This window comes from Lemur catta, chromosome 25, assembly GCF_020740605.2.
Source record: "Lemur catta isolate mLemCat1 chromosome 25, mLemCat1.pri, whole genome shotgun sequence".
Lineage (NCBI taxonomy): Eukaryota > Metazoa > Chordata > Mammalia > Primates > Lemuridae > Lemur > Lemur catta.
Window position 1 is genome coordinate 12,359,685 of NC_059152.1, and position 19,923 is coordinate 12,379,607.

Genomic DNA, 19,923 nt, shown 5'->3' on the forward strand with positions numbered 1-19,923 from the left:
ACTCTCTAGCCGCTGCAACAGCATCGCTGGGCTCACGAGACCCCCAGGTAACTGCGGGGCCTCAGAATCTGGTTTCGCATTCACTGGGCCTGCTGGCGCCCGGCGTGTTACCTGCTCTCCCAGGTACTCAACGTCCAAGGCCAACTGCAGCCGGATTTTGTCGTCGTCGCTCATGCCGCCACTGGGACCGACGGGGCTGGTGGCAGCGGTTTTTCTGGCTTGTTTCAGCCGTTTCAGGCTCTCTTCCATTTTCTTCACGGAGCTGAGCACGTCCGACACGGTTTCATAGTACCTGCAGCGTGAGACACATTTATCGGTGAAACAGACATTCGTGGGTGACGCTAAATAGAGTAACTGGCTTTGCGGATCCAAAAGGAGATTTTTAAGATAAAATGAATTTCCAATAAAAATTCAGCCATGATAAACATTTAATGTTTCTTAAGAGTGTAAGAAAAAGGAGTCTTTGGCCTCCAGCATAGCACTCCCAGAAATTAAGAAATATGTGCATGGATTTTGTTTACAATTTTAATTTCTAACACTAAGAGAAAATCATAGGCCAGTTTGTCTTTCATGTGTTGAGGGTGGACAGCCGTAGATCTTGCCCGAAATCAAGTAACAAGTTCATTTTCAATCAGTTCCAGGGACTTCATCTTTTAAAGTGTACAAATATTTCAGAATTTTAAATAAAACTCATTTCCTTCGAAATAGTCTCAATATAATTTTCCAATTATAAAAGAGTTATATTTTAAAACTTTCTCTACAAGCTAGTTACTTGGCATTTAGAATACATTTGCCTATAAAAACAGTATTATATACATCATTGTTACATTCTAAATTAACCCACAAATGGCTACTTAACTCTTCAGTAAATGAAATAAAATACTATCACAAAATTAATCATTATTAATAATTAAACAAAACCAACAATAAAATTGAATAATAATCTCTTTGATGTAACTCAACACTGGCATTTGGGAAAAAGTAGATTTAATTAGAAATGAAGAGACACTCAAGGGTTTTAGAAGTTTTAGAAATTGATTCTTTGCCAGTCGTAATTACACTTTAAAATGAATGTTTTCTCTCCCTTGATTACAAAGGTCTCACCCACAGAAGCCCTTTCATTATCCGGCACGATTAGAGCCATTTGGGCTGACGGAGCCCGAGCAGAGACAGGACGTCCTGGAGGAACGTGGCTGGACTCGGGAGCATGGTGCCTGCAGCAAAGGCAGGCGGGCCCTGGTGACACAGGGCCACCGAGGACAAGGCCAGTGCGGCTATTGCCCAGGGACAGGAAGTGGCCCCAGGGGCTGTCCGTGTGGGGGGGAGGGGGAGTGGACTGACGACCACCCTCTGACTTGTCCAGTGACATAACGCTGGACATTCTCACTGCCTTCTGCCTTCACCTCCTGCAAGCAAGCCCCCGCGGCCCCCGCTTCGCTTGCCTGTGCGTGCTCTCCGACAGCGCGCCCACTAGCCACTGCTGGACCGTTGCTTGTTGGAGCTTGTCCTTGTGTCTGCTCTGGAGCTGGTGAAATGGCTTCAGAGCACTGTCCACATAAGAGGAAGCCGTAGTTGGGACCTCCTGAAATAATGTTGGAGGGGTTAAAGAAGCACAGAAAGAAAAGACAGAGTAAGTTCCCCAAACCTCAAGTTCAAAAGGAGACCCCTGACATTCCAGTTTTGAGACATGTACCTCTTCCATCGCTCCCCCAAAGTAACGCAGCTGTCCGCACATCTGCAGAGGGTTTCCTGGACAGCAGGAGGGAGACAGGAAGAGCAAGCACAGGACGGAGGCTGCAGCCGGCTGGATTCCGGTGCCGGGCCAGCCATCAACAGCGCAGTCACCTGGGGAGGCCTGCGTGGCCGCCTTGGCTCTACCTCGGATCATCAGGCATTGGATTCTCACGGAGAGCGCACAACCTGGATCCCTCGAGTGTGCAGTGTGCAGCGGGGTTTGTGCTCCTATGAGGGCCTGATGCCGCACTGATCTGGGGGGTGATGTGAGCGATGGGGAGCAGCTGTGGGTGCAGGGGGGGCTTTGCTTGCCACCTCTTGCCACCTGCTGTGCAGCCCGGGTGGGGGTGGGGACCGCAGACCGAGGGCACTGGTTCCCATAACTGCATGTCCACAGTAATCACCTGGCGATCTCATTAAATTCAAGTTCTAACTGGGGGGTGGGGGGGGAGTGGAAGGGTTGAGTTCTGAGATTTATGCTTTTCTAACAAGTGCCCACCCACCAGGTGAAGCTACCCCTACGGGTGGACAGACGGCCCCTTGAGAAGCAAGCACCCAGGTGCGTAGTTCAGCCTTTCTCAGCTCTGCTTTCTCCATCTGTAAGTAAGGTCACCAGCCCCCACCTCTTTATGAGGAGTAACGAGAGTGCATGCAAAGTGTCTGGCAGTGTCTGACCCACACTGCAAACTCTCAATGCATAATTACTCTTATAGCCTATTGAATAGGAAGTGAATGTTGGTAAATTACTAAAAAAATAAAAATTAAAGAAATAATGTATTTGGCAAAACAGGTCTTTCTCTCCCTCCCACTTGCAAGTGGGAGCTTCAAGTCAGACCAGAAAGAGCAAATAAAACATGGCATGATGTTTGCACATAACCTAGGCACACCCTCTAGCACACCTGAAATCACCTCTAGGTTACTAATACCTAGAACAATGCAAACGCTCTGTAAGTAGTTGTTACACTGTATTTGTTATTTGTATTGTTTTTTATTGTTGTATTGTTATTTTCTGGTTTTTTTTTTTTTTTTAATATTTTGGATCTGCCTTTGGCTAAATCTGCGGATGTGGGACTCAGGGACACTGAGGGCCAACTGTACTTCCCGTGACAGTACGAAGGGAACGAGGTATAAAGTTGGGAATACAAGATGTGAAGACAAAAAGGCACAGGACTCAAATGTGTTATTAAAATTCTTTTTTTTTTTTTTTAATTATCATTCCTTAAAGCCAGAAAAATCCAGAAAGAGGCCATCCTGCACAAGTCCGACTACTGCAGTTACGCTCCCCCAGTGCCCAGACACCTACCTGCAGACCCTCCCTCTCTTCCTGAACACGAGTCCCAGATGGGAGGAACCAAGTCTGTCTCAGGCCAGCCCTGAAACCCGTCGCTCCCGCCCTCCCTCTTTGGCTTTTCTGATATATGTTTTCCCACCTCAAAATTCTTCCCAGTGAATGGCGCTGACCTTATTGGTTCTCCGGTAGAGCCTGGGAACGTCCAGGGCACCTTTCAGGTAGCTGAAGCAGGAGTCACTTAGGTCCTGGACGATCTTGCTGCTCAGGGCGGGCTTGCAGGCTGACAGAGCGCCCTGGGAGTCCTCCAGGGCTGCTGTTGAGATGCAAAGATCGGATTCAATCATTCGATTCAGGCCCAGACGTAAACTTCATTTTAAATAATGTCACCATACTTAGTCACCATACTTAGCTTGTATTATAATAAATCAAATCAAATTAATAGCATTAAAACAAAAGTCTTATTTAGGGAAGTTATAGTCACAGAACAGAATATAGAAACAACCAAGGATTTACAACTAGAGAAGAAAATGTGAATTTAAATATATCCTACAGTCTCTGAATTTTATCTTACATTATTTTTTATTCAAAGATTTGCTGAGTCTAAAGATTCATTTTTACCTGAGATAGAAGAAAAATTCTTAAAGCCAATCATTTCAAGTTTTGGCCTGATTGTTTCCAAGAGTTCTGGAAGCTGAAATAAATATGCACTTTATATATTCAGTTACTTTTTGTAAGTGAAAGGAAGAGGCAATTCTATTTGCATCTACAAACTCTAGAATATTGTTAATGAATGGTGAACCTAAAATCAGAACTTTCAATAATTTTCATCGAATGAAAGCAACAGTCTTAACGCTTTCACTGTAAAAGATTTCAGCAACACGGGAAGCCACATGGTGTATGGCTATTCACAGGCACAGAATCAGCAAATACATCCTCTATACTGTCACTCTCCATGATACAAAAACAGCTCACAGTGAAGACCACATTCTTGCTCAAAACATACCACTGTTTTTATTCAAAACAGTGTTTATTCAGCCACCACCAAATTGTTCCACTTGAGGAAAGCAGACTTGTGTGTCAGAGAACTTGACCACTAAATTCACCTCACCAAGTTCTCTTAACGTTAAAAGCAAAAACATATGGGACCTATACAGAGAAAACAGAGGAAAATGATTTAATATTTTAGCACTTTCTAAGTATAGCTGATGAATGAAAGTGAACAGAAAATATCTGGCTAAGTGAATTAAAAATAACAAAAACCCAGCCCACTAAAGACCGTGCCTGAGCGGTGTAAGTGGAAGTAATAAAAAACACATAAGTGGAGCCTGACTTTGCCCTGAGCCGTCCGAGCACACGGAGCAGGAGGCCGGGGAGAGGGGAATACAACACAGCACGCGCTGCGGGCCAGCGGGGGACAGCACACGCTTAGAAACCTTGTGAAGAGGTGATCTGTCAGGGACAGGTGGAGAAACACCTACAAGGGGAGATGAATGAAGTGTTCCCTCTTGGGGTACCCGTGGGCCCCACGATTCTAAGCCCCATAAGGCCGACTGGCGTCTGCCTTTAGCACATGCTACCTCTGTGAAAACACTGAGCCCAGCACCTGGGATTCCCTGGCTCACCTGCTCCTGAAGCCTGTCCAGGTCTGCGACCGCGTACACGAGCTGAGTGCTGGAAATGGCAACTGCAGGCTTGGTCTCTGAGGGGCTGCCTCCTTGCTCTTCCGTGTTGCCCTGGCTAAGGGAAGGGTCTTTGCTGCCAGTTACCAAAGGTTTTTTGATCTCCTTGGCACTTTCACTAGAAATGGGCCTGAGTGAGAGCTGAAAAAGGATTTCACTGATTAAGTATTTTTACACTAGCAAGATACATGTGTATATATTAATATCTCTCTCTCTCTCTCTCTCTCTACATATATATATGGCAACAACTCACCATAAAATGCTAGCTGTCTGCAAAGCACTCTAAAAATTTATGAATGAAAGAACACCATATCTCATCTCTACAGGCAGGTGTGAAGAACTAAGAGTCGAACAAGGACAAACTGTGACCTGTGTGTGTTTACCCTTCCTAAACTCACGTCTAATTTCCAGTGACACAAAGTAACATGCAAAAAATAAATAATTCAGTCCCAAACCATAGTAAAATGAATTTCTGGAACATGATGATAGGTTTTTAAAAATTAATTAACTATATTAGGTAAATAACTTACAAAATTACTTAATAAATTCATAATTATAATTAATAAAGATAAAAAAATCAAAAACCAAACCTTACTACGCTTTCAAGTAATACAAAGCGTTTTTTGCGTGATGTATGTTTGCAAAGGAAAAACCAGAGACACACACTAGCATCAAGAAAAGAATGGGATAATGAATATTCAAGGCAAAGTGATTTATTAGAGAGAAAATGAGAAGACTTGTTGGCTAGCAAGAATGCACGACTTAGCAGGCACAGGCCTAACCGAAGAATTGTACTAGCCCCTCACGTCCTGGGAATCTTCAGAAACGGCAGTGGGCCCGGGCGGGTCTGCCGAGACCCTTCTGAGCAAAGGGACGGCAGGAGGGAGAGAGGAACTAACTGCACTGAACTCCCACATCTGCAGGGGCTTCAGTCCACAAATAAACCCTCCTAACAGCCACATGTAGAAACTGTTCCCGTTTCCAGATGAAGAATCCGAGACTCAGCTTAATTTCCCTAAGTCCACAGAATTAGAAAGTTGAAGAGCCGAGGTGTGATTCTGCCTGACTCCAGAGCCTATGACCTTTCCACTAAAATTCACTGCAAGACAACGACCGGGTTCCTCTCTGACTCCAGATAACAAAGATTTTATTCTTTTCAACGTGTGCCATCTTCATGTTGTCTTTTTCTTTTTTTTTTTTTAAAAAGGACATCTCTCTTTTCCTACTGCTCACACTGTGATGACCAGTTCACATGAGTGTCTGTCACGGAGAGTAACTGTCCCCGAGGCAGGACAGCACTGCAGACCAAGGCTAGCAAGGCCGGTGCTCAGCACTGCACTGCACCGAGGCTCCTGTAGATCAAGGATTTCTGGCTTTATGTGTAACATTAATAAATCATCAGGGTTATGATTTCATATATTTGACTATCTGAAAAAGGAAAAAATAGGATATTCCAAAAAGGAATGATTAATTAATTTTACTACCTTTTAATCTCAATGATCAGATAGTTTTTTTTAAACTTCCACATATTAAGTATTAAAATACACGTATTTCAATTTCTAATCATTTTCACTACAACAAGCATCTTTGTTTCAATTTGGAGGCACCTCAAAGATTCGGGTTTTGAGACGGGCACATGGCCTTGTCAGGGTGGTGCTTGTCAGCAAGACCGACCCTGCATTTGCGATGCAGACTGCCCTGAAGGCCACGCTCGCAGGCGTGGAAATGAAACATGGAGACAGAGCCGGACACTGTCGTGAGAAAACAGCCTACTGCCTGCTGAATTACCCTTCCATGACAACACGGCATGTTTAAAAATCTCATTCCAGTATTTAGCTTGCCGTATCTTTCATTTCTATCAGCCCTTACCTCGTTGACAAACACGGAGTACCGTGCCAAAATCTGCAGGGTGAGTCTCCACAGACGATGCACCAGCAGCGGCAGAAACATCTCATCTGACCAACACCTGCTAAGGCTGCTCCACGTTCTGTGAGAAGCCAACAGGCAGTACGGACTTCCAGCTAGAGCAAAAAACAGGTTTAAGGAATTTCAGTCAATTATGGGCTGTAACGTACTGTTAGAATTTTTAACATACGACTCAAAGGTGACTCTGAAGACTGCCACGTGGTCTGCAAAGCTCCGGTGGAGGCCCACGGATGACCAGTGGCCACAATCCATGTTCTCTACACGTTTGATGCCGTGCATTTTAGAATTTTACATGCTATCTTTTAGGCATTGGGATAAATACCAAACATACACAGCATTCAGAAACAAATTTTTTTTAGAGGAATTCAAAAGTCTCAAGAAATAATGTTTCAGTGGGTACTTTACACCAAATAGACAAACACGAGCGGGAATGGCAGTGACTCGCAAGGGTTTAAACGTTAGTTTCAAGTTTGTTCTATTTCATGTGTCTGCCTCTCTGTTCCTCTACTTCAACATACTGATTGCTGGTCTAGAGGAAGTTAATTACATACAAACATTTTTGGCAAAAGCAGATGAAAACTAACTCTGAAGCCAAAACACTGCGGCTCAGATTGCAGTGCATGTAGCTGCATGAGAGAGAGCAGAGATCTGAGGAGCCTAGAACCTACGTGGCTACAGTAAAACAGCCACATGGTATTTCCGTGGTCGCTAGGAATGAACACAACATAATGCAGAAGTTAACGAGGCTGGCGGCGTATGCAAATATGTTCTGGTAAGTCTGCGTGGCTACCACTGTGACCTGCCCAGGCGGAGGGCCGCGGCCCTGGCACGGGAGGCCCAGGACACCCGCTCCAGCTGTGAGTCATTCTCAGTGAGAAGCGGGAACGTGCTGACCATTACCATGCAGACCAGCACATCTGCACGAGAGGAAGGCAGCTCACAGCCAGTTTGATACACAAAAGAGCTATTGCTTAAGTACACTAGAGGCTATATCCTCTTGACTGTTATTAATAGATTCAGGAATGAAAATAAGGTCTGTTCCCTATATTCTTAAACCATCCTTTTTATCATCTCTATGAAGCAAGAAGGTCTGTGAAACAAGAAAACATTTGGTTTCTTTTTACCTTATTAAAAAAAAAGAAGTGAAACTAAGTGTTTTTAAGGTCCAATTTACTGTATGATAGGAAAAGGTGAAAGTACCCTCGGGGTATTAAGATAGAGATGACTTGGCCAGGCGCAGTGGCCCATGTCTGTAATCCTAGCAGTCTGGGAGGCTGAGGCCGGAGGATGGCTTGAGGTCAGGAGTTAGAGACCAGCCTGAGCAAGAGCGAGACCCCGTCTCTACTAAAAATAGAAAAAATTAGACCAGTTTGGTGGTGCATGCCTGTAGTCCCAGCTACTAGGGAAGTTGAGGAAGGAGGATTGCTTAAGCCCAGGAGTTTGAGGTTGCTGTAAGCTAGGCTGATGTCATGGCATTTTATCCTGGATGACAGAGCAAGCCTGTCTCAAAAAAAAAAAAAAAAAAAAAAAAAAAAAAGCTCTAGATGACTTTGGCGAGCTTAACAAACTCATTTAGTGACATCTTGCCATTTATCACTTTAAGGAGGTTACCTGGGGCGTCTTCCAGTACATCTGTAAGTGCTGCTTCTAAGGACCCCGCTATTTCTCTAAATCTGAGATAGAAACAAGAACACAAATTAGTGCTTATGACTCTGCTACATGCCTTTCCCTATCCACTCTCCTAACAGTTCTTTCCTCCCCTCGACTGTGGTAAGTCCAGCCTTGGAATGCCTACTCTTCCAGACTTTTCTTTTGACTCAATAAGAAATCGTGACTAAACCACTGCTATGTAAGGTTTCTGTCATTTGCAGCTGGTCTGAATCATAACCAAGCCCATATCTATCAAAGTAAACAAACTGCCACATAATTCTTCATTAAGAAGGTGTTCGTGGTAAGTTCCTCCTGGTTATAACCATCGAATCACTTCAAGGCCATAAAACTCCGGTTTCTCTAAAGCATCTACATTAACACCCTCACAGGAAGGAAATGCCCCAAACTGAGACAGCTGTGTTCTGCACCTGCGTTTGCGGCTGGAGAAACATCACTGGCAGCGGCCGGTTCACACTAGAACTCACTGCTCAGTGCTCTTCTGATCTCTGCTGACCCTCTGTCCTGCTTTCATGGGACCTGCCTGTTGGTCACGACTGCTCCACGGCTTCCTAGGTGCGCCTGCTTGTCTCCCTGATGACAGCTGGCCCACCCGGCACCCCAGATCATCCTGTCCCAGACTTTGGTTTTAGTAACAGATATGGGTATGTTTTTGTGACTTTGTGAAATGTAACTGTTTCATATATTTATTTTTTTGACTAGCCGCTCCCATAGGCATTCTGTTTTCTAACCATATAACTCTTCCGTTTCATACCTCTCTGTACCAGCACACTGTTTCTGTCACCGCTAGCTCCTCTGCTAGCAACAAATTCCCACACATGCCTATGGTCAATTTATCCAGTTGATAACCTTGGTCTTCTGATAGTACATAGGTGCTTTTAAAAAGCAGTTCAGAGACTGAGCAAAAGGCGATTGAAGAGTAAAAGGAACAGCATTCCGGATAAAAAGCAGCAGCCCTACGCAACACAGCTGAGTGCCGAAGACACTAAGGCAACCCTGGGCCATCATGGCTGGTTTCCTGTAGCTGTCCTGTCTGCACCACGGAAGGAAAGGGACTCTTTAATTGCCAGTGAAGCTTACAAAAGGCTTCTCTCTGCAAGCTGCAGTTGAGAGGCACAGAAGGAACAAGTGACAGATGGAAAGTGAGACAAACGAGCACTGGAGACTGGTCCAGGAGCAGCAGCAGGAGGGAACAATGACACTGAGCACAGTGACAGGGGAGAAGGAACTGCTCTGCAGCTGGGCAGCAAACCAGCACTTAGAGCTCAACCTCCAACTCTGCCTTTTTTCAAAATCTACGCAAAATACAGAGCATCAACAATATAGGAAAGGCCTGACAGCTGGCATGCACTGTTTACAGCACGAAAAAACTGGAAGCATCCTCAAGAGCCAAAAGCAAGGGGATGGTTATGTAAATCGTGGTGCATTCAGTAGACCAGGATGCAGCATTAAAGCAGAAAGCTTGGCAGGGTAAAGCAATAAGGAAAAGTAAGTACCATTTAGTATTAGGCAAAGACATGGGACACAATGTTACATGTACATTTATGATAATTCCGATAAGCACACAAATGAAAAAATACAAAAAAATGCAACAGAACCTTGACATCTGTGCCTTTCACACAGATGTTCTGCCTATCTGTAAGTGCAAAGATGCAAGAAATTAAAATCGCCTAAGTCACCTGACGTAGTTGTGCCTTGTTGGCCGGGAGCCCAGGACCAGCCCTAACGTTGCTTTGCTGTGCAATAATTCCAGGAGTAAAGCAATAAATTGCAAATGGCAAAAAGTGAGAGAGAACACTTTGGTGAAATCTGAAAAGCCATGCTGTGGTTTTCACGTGCATACAGAATGTCATTCTACTCTCAGCAGGATATATGTGTGAAAGCCAACCCCAAATACTAACATTTGCAAATTCTTAAATTTGGGTTTGGGGGAGGTCTCTAGATATATTCCTCCATGAACAACACAGGTCTACAATAATATAAAAGTACTTACAAAAAATAACAGTGGCAATAATAATAGTGAGTGCTGGTTTTTTCTCTGTTCTGATGTATCACAAACATTGTCAGGCATGTCCGTATGCACAGTGGACGTGCACGCTGGAGGAGGGAACAGGGACAGGGAAGCGAAGGGCCACCTGGACCTCAGTACCACTGGGATGTGCGTATGTGGTCAGATCCCGGGGCAGGAATCTGTTACTGAAATGTGCCACGGTAGTACTTCTTCTTAGAAACATGTCAAACGTCACTGTCTTTAGGTTTACTTTAAATGACCCTGAACAGAATCTGATGACAATGCAACTCTGCCCTTAACCATGTTTGCGGAACTTCTTGTCACCCCTCCGAGTAAACAATCCAACACGATAAAAATCAATAGAAAAGTACTACCAAGTCTTACTTGAATTTATTTTTAGATGGAAAAACAGATGTACTAAAAACAAGTTCCATACTTCATAACTCAAATACAATATTGAAAAATTTCATGAATTTTAAATAACACAGTTCAAAAGGAAAGTTAACCAACCCTTTTGAATCCTTAAGGCTAAAATCTGGTGAACATAAAAAAGCCTTTCAGGGAACTGGCTGAGTGTCAACATGGTTTAAGGCCCAACCACCAGCTCTGAGAGGAAGCGGAGTGAGGGGACACACAGCCGAGGGGAGGCCGTGCTGTCACCGTGGGGCCCAGCCCAGCAGAGCCAGGTGCGTGGGCTGGAAACAGGAGGTGTAGCAGTGGCGTGGCAGTGTGGGGTGACCCAGCGTGGATCACAGAGTCTTAGGAAAATGACTAAGAAAGAGGAGTCTGGAGGCAGCAGGCAGAGGAGTAGTCTGTGATGTGATGACATCTGATAACTAAAGCAATCTAACTGCAAACCCGGGCTGTGAGAGGAATGGGGAAGTGTAAACATCCTCTAGCACAGTACTACTCCATAAAGCGATGCTTCACTATTTTAAATCCTGCCCAGGAATCAAAGGGGCTTCTTGCCCCAGCTTGATCCCAATTACCACACAACAACTAGTTCCAGTGCAGCCCACAGATATCTTAGGTGAGCAAATCCTTAATTTCTCACTGAATGACAAACGAGATGATGATGTGACCTTGGAAAATGAAGCATAGACCCCGTCTTGGATGCGAAAGGCACCACACTGCTTCCCTGAGTGCTGGGATTTCATTACCAGCAGACGAGCACACACGCTCTCAGTCATCTCAAGCAATTATCATTAAGGTACCTAATTCTTGGTGTCTTCCCCTCTCCATAATTATTCTTCAGAACTCGGGGTGGGGGGCAGGACCGCATCATCATTAGTGAAAGCATTCAGCAATTTAAATAAAAAAGGCTATCATTCTTCAAAGAGCATTTCAACTCCGTTCTGTGGAGGAACTTACCCCGACCTCATTCAAGAGAATCTGCAACAGTGGCTATTATCATCTATTTTCAAGTGCAACACATGTTGTTCAGGCTTTATCTTAAATTTCCCCAGGTATTTTATAGAATCACTAATTGACACAGGTGATGTTATCATGGAACATGGAAGAAAAATGTCACTGTTTTCCAGAAAAGACAGAGCAAATGTCACAAAGATTATAAGGGGAGCTAAAAAAATAAAGAAGCTTCTCATAACCTGATATATGGAATCAGCTGCAAAGAAAACTCAAAGCTACGCTTCTCCTCACCGCCTCTGGGGGGGAAATATCGCAGTGAACAAAAACAACAGACGTGGGCTAGATCCATTCTTTGAGGCAGATGATGAAACAGGGAGAAGGGAACAAAGGAACTGCCACAGAACTCCTACTTTCTCTCTCTCATCACAGTGAACGAGGACACAGCGTGTGGGAAGAGGCTGGGCCTGGAGTCAGCTCATTCCCAGTCTGGTGTTTGAGCTCCCAATTACCAAAAAATACAACTTACCTTTCCATCATGCAAGCCAGACTTTGGCAACCATAATACTTCTTGTGCATTTCCACTTTCAGTTTTGTCACCCAAAGGATAATATGATGATCACAGAGAGGGAGGTACTAATTGGAGACAACATCCTTAAGTGGCATTCAAATTCTGCTTTAGAAGGGTGGAGGTGCGGGTGAATAAACGACTAACCTTATTTGAAAATAAACGGGCAAGTTCCACTTGTTATTGAAGCTATGATAAGCGGGATGTGCTCTTAATCTTTTTATACTGGCCTGTGATCCACATTGCTGTTCAAATCTTCTTACAAAATCCATACTTATGGTATATTTCTAAAATAAGAACAAACAGGTAGAATTGTCATTATCAGCAAACTAACCCCAGAATTTGGAGCCTATACTGAAAACTAATCAAGATAAAGAAGATCAACACATAGAATCACAGTTTCTAGAGTTAACAGGGACGTTAAAAGTTAGACCTTCCTTCTAATGTCCCCACTTAAAGACGAGGTAGTGATGCCCAAAGTGGTTCTGTGACGTGCTCAAGGTCTCACGTAGCCAAGCCCCCCTGCAACCCAGGCATGCTAAGTCTGGTGCTCTCTAACGACAGCGCTCTTGTTCTAGGGCACCTGTAACCCAGTCCACTGGAATTGGAGTAGACAGGAGATTAAATGGGGTAATTCATCATCCTCTCCAGAAAGAGGAGGAGGAAGAGGAGAAAATGTCAAAAAGGAAAGAGAGAGAGAGAGAGAGAAAGAATCAAACCATGTGAGTAATCACATCATTGTTATAGATGAGCAGCAGGAAGACTGGCAGGGAGATTCACCAACACCATGAAGGGTGGCAGCTGACACTCACCTGGCACTTAGCATCCATACGCTGCACTTAAAATTGCAGTCTTTTAATTTAACCCACAAAACTACCTTAGAAGGTAACTACTATTATTATCATCCTCCATTTTACAGATGATGTCTGCTCTTCTGTTTAGGCTCAGAGAGAATCTGCCCAAAAGACAAAGCTAGGAGTCGGGAAGCCAGGCAGGCAGCTGGGCCAAACTGCAGCTGCACATCCTCCTGTGGGTACTCTGCTCCCCGAGTTCCTGGGCTCCGTGCAGAACACGGCTGGACTTTGGCTGGACTTCCCGATCAGAAGGGGCTCAATCCCAGGTCGTCAAACCATTAACCCAAATATGCTGAAGTCTATGTTTAGACAGGAATTTTAGTGCAGTAAAAACTACAGGTTTTAAATTTCTTTTAAACTGGTCTTGAGCAACATCATGGTATCCCCTGAGGGTGGTCTAGGTGTGTTAAGTTGAGACAAAGAGAGGGATTATTCCTTCCTTCAAGATAAAACTGTACCTCTGCAGGTAATGGACGCTAAAGGGATACAAACATATTTTCGTCTTCACAAGAAACACCTGGACATTAAGGCTTAAAGCTGAAAGTATTTCTGGAGAGAAACTTATAGATTCCTGTTGGAAACTGCACTTGCAAATGTTAAGTATTGGTCTAAAACTCTACAGTCAAAGTTCAATCGGAAAAGTTTATTTCTGGAAACATTTTCTGAGCCTAACATTATCAGTATGATTCTCTGAAGAGTACAGTAAAAGGTAAAGCATCTTGAATTGCTAGCACTGAAAACTATTATTTCACTCTGCTTATGGCATCTCATTTTAAAAGCCCTACGCTTTAAAATGACAAAAGTTGTTATAACAACATTTATTGGAAATGACATAATCCTATTACTCAACGTATTATGAGACAATTAGCCAAGAGAACAGTTAAGTGTATTTCTGAGACAACAGGCTCCGACTTTGTTTGCTTCCCTGTTTTAAAGTCCCCTAGGTCCAGGCTCTCCACATTTACCTTGTGCCTCTCTCTACTTTAAAAACTAATAAGCAAACTAACTGGGCAGATTGCAAAAAATAATTAAAACTTCTAGAAATGAAAATTATGATAATTAAAATCGGAAAGTCAAAGCAGAGGTGAAAAAGAGTTCACACACAACTGGAGAAGGAATTATTGAACTACAAGAAAGATTGAGAAGTTATCCAGAATGCAGTAAATACAGGTCTAATCAACAGTTCTACAAGGAGACAACAGAGGAAGAAAAGTACAATTGAATAGATAATGGATGAAAATGTTCCAGAACTGTTGAAAGACACCAATTCTCAGATTCAGAAAACCAACAAATCCCAAGTATAATAATAAAAAGTTAATGCTAGACATATCATTGTGGACCTTAGCACATCAAAGTCACAGAGATCTTAAAAGCAGCCAGAGGAAAAAGGCGTTGACCACAAAGGAAAAACAACTAGATTAACAGGTACTCAAGAGAGGTCAAAAGACAAAGCTCAAAGTTCTGAGAATTCTACACCCAGCAAAATGACTTTTCAGACGTAAAAGCATTACAGCTATCTTCAGACAAACACAAACTGAGTCTATTATAAAAAAAATAAAGTTTATCATCAACAAAGCTTTACTAAAAACCTTTTAACAGATGAATTTCATGAAGAAGGAAAGTGATCCAAGAAGGATGGGCTGACATCATCAAGGAATAATAAGCAACAGAAATGAAGCATGTGGGGCAGTTCTCAAGGATGCTGACTAAACAAAACAATAAAAAATAGTATCTACTTTTTAGGATAAAAAAATCAAAGTAGAAGTAACAGCCTGGAAACAGTAATCGTACTATGAGGAGGGAAGACTGGCCTTACAGTCTGAGTTCTGTCCAGGGGCGAATGGCAATGTCAACGGACTTTGGATTCTGCTCAGTAACCACTACGGTCAGTTCACACATACAGACACGAAGGCATAACTTCCACATCAGTAAAGGGGAAAACATAGACTAAGGAGGAAAACAAATCCCCAAAAGTCTAAAACACAAAGAAAGCGAAAGAGGAAGAGCAGAGGAAAAGACAGGAGGAAGGAAAAGAGGGAAGAAAATTGGGACGAATAGGAAGTACCAAGACAGACCCAAATACACCCGTAATTACCGTCATTATATATTTCATAAACTACCTAATTAACAGACAAAGATTGTCTCATTGAATAAGAAAACCAAAAACCGAAATCCGGGAAGGAGAGGGAAGCAAGGCACGCAGAGGCTGGGCATGGCAGTCAGCAGGAGGGCTCGGACTGGAATTGGCCACCTGCCTCCATCTTACCCACCACACCAGGTGCCGCCTTTAAAAATGACACAACGGGAAACAGACTCAGGAATTCACTTTTGAAATCCTAACCATAAAATCCTGATAACATGGTTTTTTTCTTTTGTAAAAGGAAATAAATATTAGGGCTTCCTAATTTTTTTAATTATAAAGAACATTTGGCCAGGCGTGGTGGCTCACGCCTGTAATCCTAGCTCTCTGGGAGGCCGAGGCAGGAGGATTGCTTGAGGTCAGGAGTTCGAGGCCAGCCTGAGCAAGAGCGAGACCCCGTCTCTACTAAAAATAGAAATTATCTGGACAGCTAAAAATACATAGAAAAAAAATTAGCCGGGCATGGTGGCACATGCCTGTAGTCCCAGCTACTTGGGAGGCTGAGGCAGGAGGATTGCTTAAGCCCAGGAGTTTGAGGTTGCTGTGAGCTAGGCTGACGCCACGGCACTCTAGCCCGAGCAACAGAGTAAGACTCTGTCTTGTAAAAAAAAAAAAAAAAAGAACATTTATATAGTACATTTTAAAAACCAATCAATGCTTTTTGTTTTCCTTCAAAATTATACAGTAGCGATGTACAACAATTTTTCATGGAAAACAACTGCAAAACACTGGCTTTTGATGGCCCTTAGGACATTTTTAAGAAAGTTAGAAAATAAAGTACATATCATCCAGTCCCAATTGCATCTAGACTGAATTACACTTTACATTCTAAAACAAACATGTGCTTATTCTTAAAACTATCATAGACTTGGGTAAAACAATGTGTGTGTCTTAAGATAAATGTTCACTTCACAACTCAAATTTTTATTTTTAATAAACCACAGAACCAAGACCGTGTAGGAGAGAACGTGATTTTTCTGAAGTCTCAGTTCACATCTTCAAGAGTCCAGACGATGGGGGAAAAGTTACCTCGTGAAACGCGTCGGGATTCCCGGGATTGAAAAGAGAGGGCAGATTCTCTTCTAATCCTTGTACTATCTCTGGCCAGACAGAATTCACCAAAAAGTCATATCCAGGAACAGTATTGACCTTTTCACTGTAAGATAAGAGCAAAATTTCAGTAAAATAGACCATAATCTTCTATTTACAAAGAGCATTTCCACTGTGTTGCTTCTACTAAAAGGTCTTCAGCCTAAAACTTATTTCGACCTTTTTTAAAGTCAGTTAGTTGGTTTCTAGACTCAAATTTCTATTTCACTCCTTGGTCTGAAGGCAAAACCCTACATAAAATCTCCTGGGTGCCGTTTCTCCCTCTAAAATAGGCTACCACCTTCGGTACTCTTATCTTGGAAAAAAAGTATAATCATCTAGGAAAAGTAATCTTCACATTCAACCTGAACAGCACCAAAGCCTACAACATTCTAAATATATCAATTACTAACAGTTTTGTGCTTATTGTCTCTAAGATTACTTTCAGTTCTAAAATTCCATGGCTGTTTCATGTAAAATCTTGATTACAAACCTTGATACAAAAAACTGGTAACAGATTAATGTGTTGTGTTTGCTTGATCTGTTTGTTTGTTTGTTTGTTTAGCACTGGACTTTGGCTTCCTAATTCACAAACTTGGATGAGAGGCAGCATGAGGTAAAAGCATGCACTCCAGAGCCAGTGTACCTGGGTTCAAACCTTGGAGCTTGGGCAAATCATTTAACATCTCTGTGCTTTGGTTTCTTTATCTCTGAAATGGGAATGATCATAGCACCAATCTTACAGAGTCATTATAAGGATTAATATTTGTAAAACATTTAGGATAGTACCTAGTATATAGTAAACATCCTGTGTTAATAATGGTTACATAAATAAGTAAATAAATAAACAAGGCAGATTTCTTAAGTTTCTCACGAACTTAAGGACATATAAACATCTTCTAGGCAAATACCATCACACTGATTTGCCCACATTGATGGTTGTGTATTGAATATTATGATCTATTTAAGTTAACTTTTTAAAAATGGTAAACAATTTTATGTATGGTCTTATTTTAGCTTTAAAATGGGGAGTCTGTCATATCAAATTGGGACTTAACATTCTGGTAAGTATCAAAATAAACAAAAAGAAGTTTTCATAATTTTCCTGCTTAGCAAAAATTATCAACACATACAGGTTATCAAGGAAGCTTTGCTTCACTGTCCAGGAAGATCCTATCATAATTTCACCTAAGCATTGATAAAAAAATTACTGGTGGGGGTAGTAGAGGGCTGGGGAAGGGAAAGGAGATGCCTGCTTCCTCCATACCCAATTCCACACAGCGCATTATACGCTTTCCATCATAAGAAGAGCGAGCTCTGTTAAGGTATCTGAAGATAGAAAGAACAAAATTGAGCTTATTGTTTTTTTTTAAGAGACAGGCTCTCACTCTTGTCACCCAGGCTGGAGCTCAGTGACGGGATCATAGCTCACTGCAGCCTTGAACTCCTGGGCTCAGGCTATCCTCCCTCCTCAGCCTCCTGAGCAGCTAGGACTACAGGTGCACCATCACACCCTGCTAATTTTTTTTAGTTTTGTAAAGACAGGGTCTCACTGTGTTGCCCAGGCTGGTCTCAAACTCCTGGCCTCAAGTGATTCTCCTGCCTCAGCCTCCTAGAGTGCTAGGACTACAGGCGTGAAAATTGAGAATTGTAAACTACAGATACACATAATGTAATTCACATTCAACAACTAAATCTCCTTGTTCTCAAAGTTAATGTCTAATTAAAGCCACAGAAAGAAATTTAAAATCCTGTGAGATTAACATTGACACATATGATTGATTATCTGAAAAATCACGAGTGCTGCTGGCGTTGCCAGTTACAACGTTCACAAAGGGCCGGAAGCCAGTAAAGACGACCTAGCAAGGTCCAATTTAGATTCCTCTGATCTTGGGGGCTTCTACATGAATTCTGCCACACTGAGAACTGTGGAAAAGAACTTCTAAAGCTTTGAAATGACATTTCAGGACCAAGATTCGCCCAACCAAATCTAATGACTGGTTGTTTCATAACTGTGGCTTCTTTAATTTATATCATGACTTCTACTAAATTCTCATCCCCAAATCCCACTAAATCCTCATGATTAACTAAACAAAGTGGCAAAACTGGGCTTCATCTGATACTCTACAATGAAAACAGTGGGTACTTCAAAGGTCAAGCAGCAGTATTGATCACTCTAGGTTTTTGCAAAGATCAAAAATTCAAGACCAAATACATTGCTTCCACAAAGACAGGGAACTTATTTGCCTTTCTAGCACTAAAAGTAGCTTAATTCTCGCATTTTGCAAGCACTGGCTGGGCAGCTGCTGTCTCCAGGACCCTGTGTCAAGAGGTGGGGATATGTGGGCAGTGCCGCGGCTGACCAGGCTGAAAGGTGGAAATCAGTCCTCGACAGGAGCAAAAGCAACACGGCCCAGGACCCAGGGGACATGACGAACGCTGACTGTTAGCATAAGGGATGGGTCTCGGAGCTGGGGCGTCGTGGGGAGCGACGGTACCACAGGAAGGCAAAGGACACAGGAAGGCAGCGGCAGCAAGAGGAGAAACAACAGGCACTGTGCGCGGAGCACCTCGGGGCGCAGACGGCAAGCTCCACAGGAGGGGGCTCCGCAGTGGAGCCACCTGGGTCAGGGCACGAAGGGCCTTACACCCTGTGCCAAGGAGCCTGGATCATCCCCTGGGAGCGCTGAGAAGCTACCAAAGATTTAGGAAGGAGGCGCAGTCTGTGAAACCCAGAATTTGGGGTAAACGTGATGGGTCCGAGGGCTGGACTGAGAGCGGGAGACTGGAAGCAGGGAGGCCAGATGGGGAGATGTTGTCACTCTGGCAGCAGACGGCAAGGCCTGGGCTGGGAAATGGCAATGGTGAAAAGCAATGGGGTATTGAGGAAAGAGAACTGCAAAGTCATGAAAACCGAATAAAAGGGAAAATTGAAAATGATTTCACAATTAGTATAAAACTTATCAAATTAGACCGAATTGACATTTATAGACAGATCAGACATTAGCATCACAAAAGAAGAGCAATTTTGATTTCAAACTAGATTTCGGAAAAAGACAATGCGGAGAAGAAAAAAGGACAGGCTTTGGATTCAGAGATGCAGTTCTTGGTCTTCGCTTCAAACCCGTTTCCTCATCCATGAAACGAGGCTGATGGAACCCGCCTGCAGCAGCAGGGGTGGGAACAGTGAAATACCAGGGCGCGTGACAGATCCAGTTCTTATGAGTCGTGATCAGCTGTGCACTAGCAGTGAACAAGTGCGCTCACTAAGACGGAAGCAGCGTCTAAGCAGGTCGTCTAAACTACCTTGAGATGGCTCCTCCCGTAACTTCCCGCAGCAGGCGGCAGTGATGGGGGACGAACTCCAGGAGTTTATCATACAGGATCCGAAGGCCACTGGGATGAGACTCACCAAAGTGCTCTGCAATCACCTATTAAAAGGAATATCATTTAAAAAAAAAATTAAAAGGGAAGTATGAACTATATACTTTGGAGGAAAAAGAAAACTTTAAAAATATGCTTCCTCACACCCTCCTCCCTCATTGACATGTTTGCTAAATAGTGAGGTAGATAATAGGTCCCCTTCAAAACCAGCTCC

General features: G+C 43.2%; 1 protein-coding gene across 1 annotated transcript in view; it reads right to left on the reverse strand.

The window, feature by feature from the left end:
- COG2 (component of oligomeric golgi complex 2) overlaps positions 1-19,923 on the reverse strand; it is a 47,045-nt gene that overhangs the window by 2,477 nt on the left and 24,645 nt on the right. Inside the window, exons 8-17 of the mRNA XM_045537295.1 lie at positions 19,632-19,756; positions 16,266-16,392; positions 12,390-12,529; positions 8,242-8,303; positions 6,574-6,725; positions 4,648-4,845; positions 3,644-3,716; positions 3,196-3,338; positions 1,443-1,582; positions 112-292 (exon numbers count right to left, since the gene is read on the reverse strand). Coding sequence (XP_045393251.1) covers positions 112-292; positions 1,443-1,582; positions 3,196-3,338; positions 3,644-3,716; positions 4,648-4,845; positions 6,574-6,725; positions 8,242-8,303; positions 12,390-12,529; positions 16,266-16,392; positions 19,632-19,756 — 1,341 coding nt within the window. The remainder of the gene's footprint in view (positions 1-111; positions 293-1,442; positions 1,583-3,195; positions 3,339-3,643; positions 3,717-4,647; positions 4,846-6,573; positions 6,726-8,241; positions 8,304-12,389; positions 12,530-16,265; positions 16,393-19,631; positions 19,757-19,923) is intronic.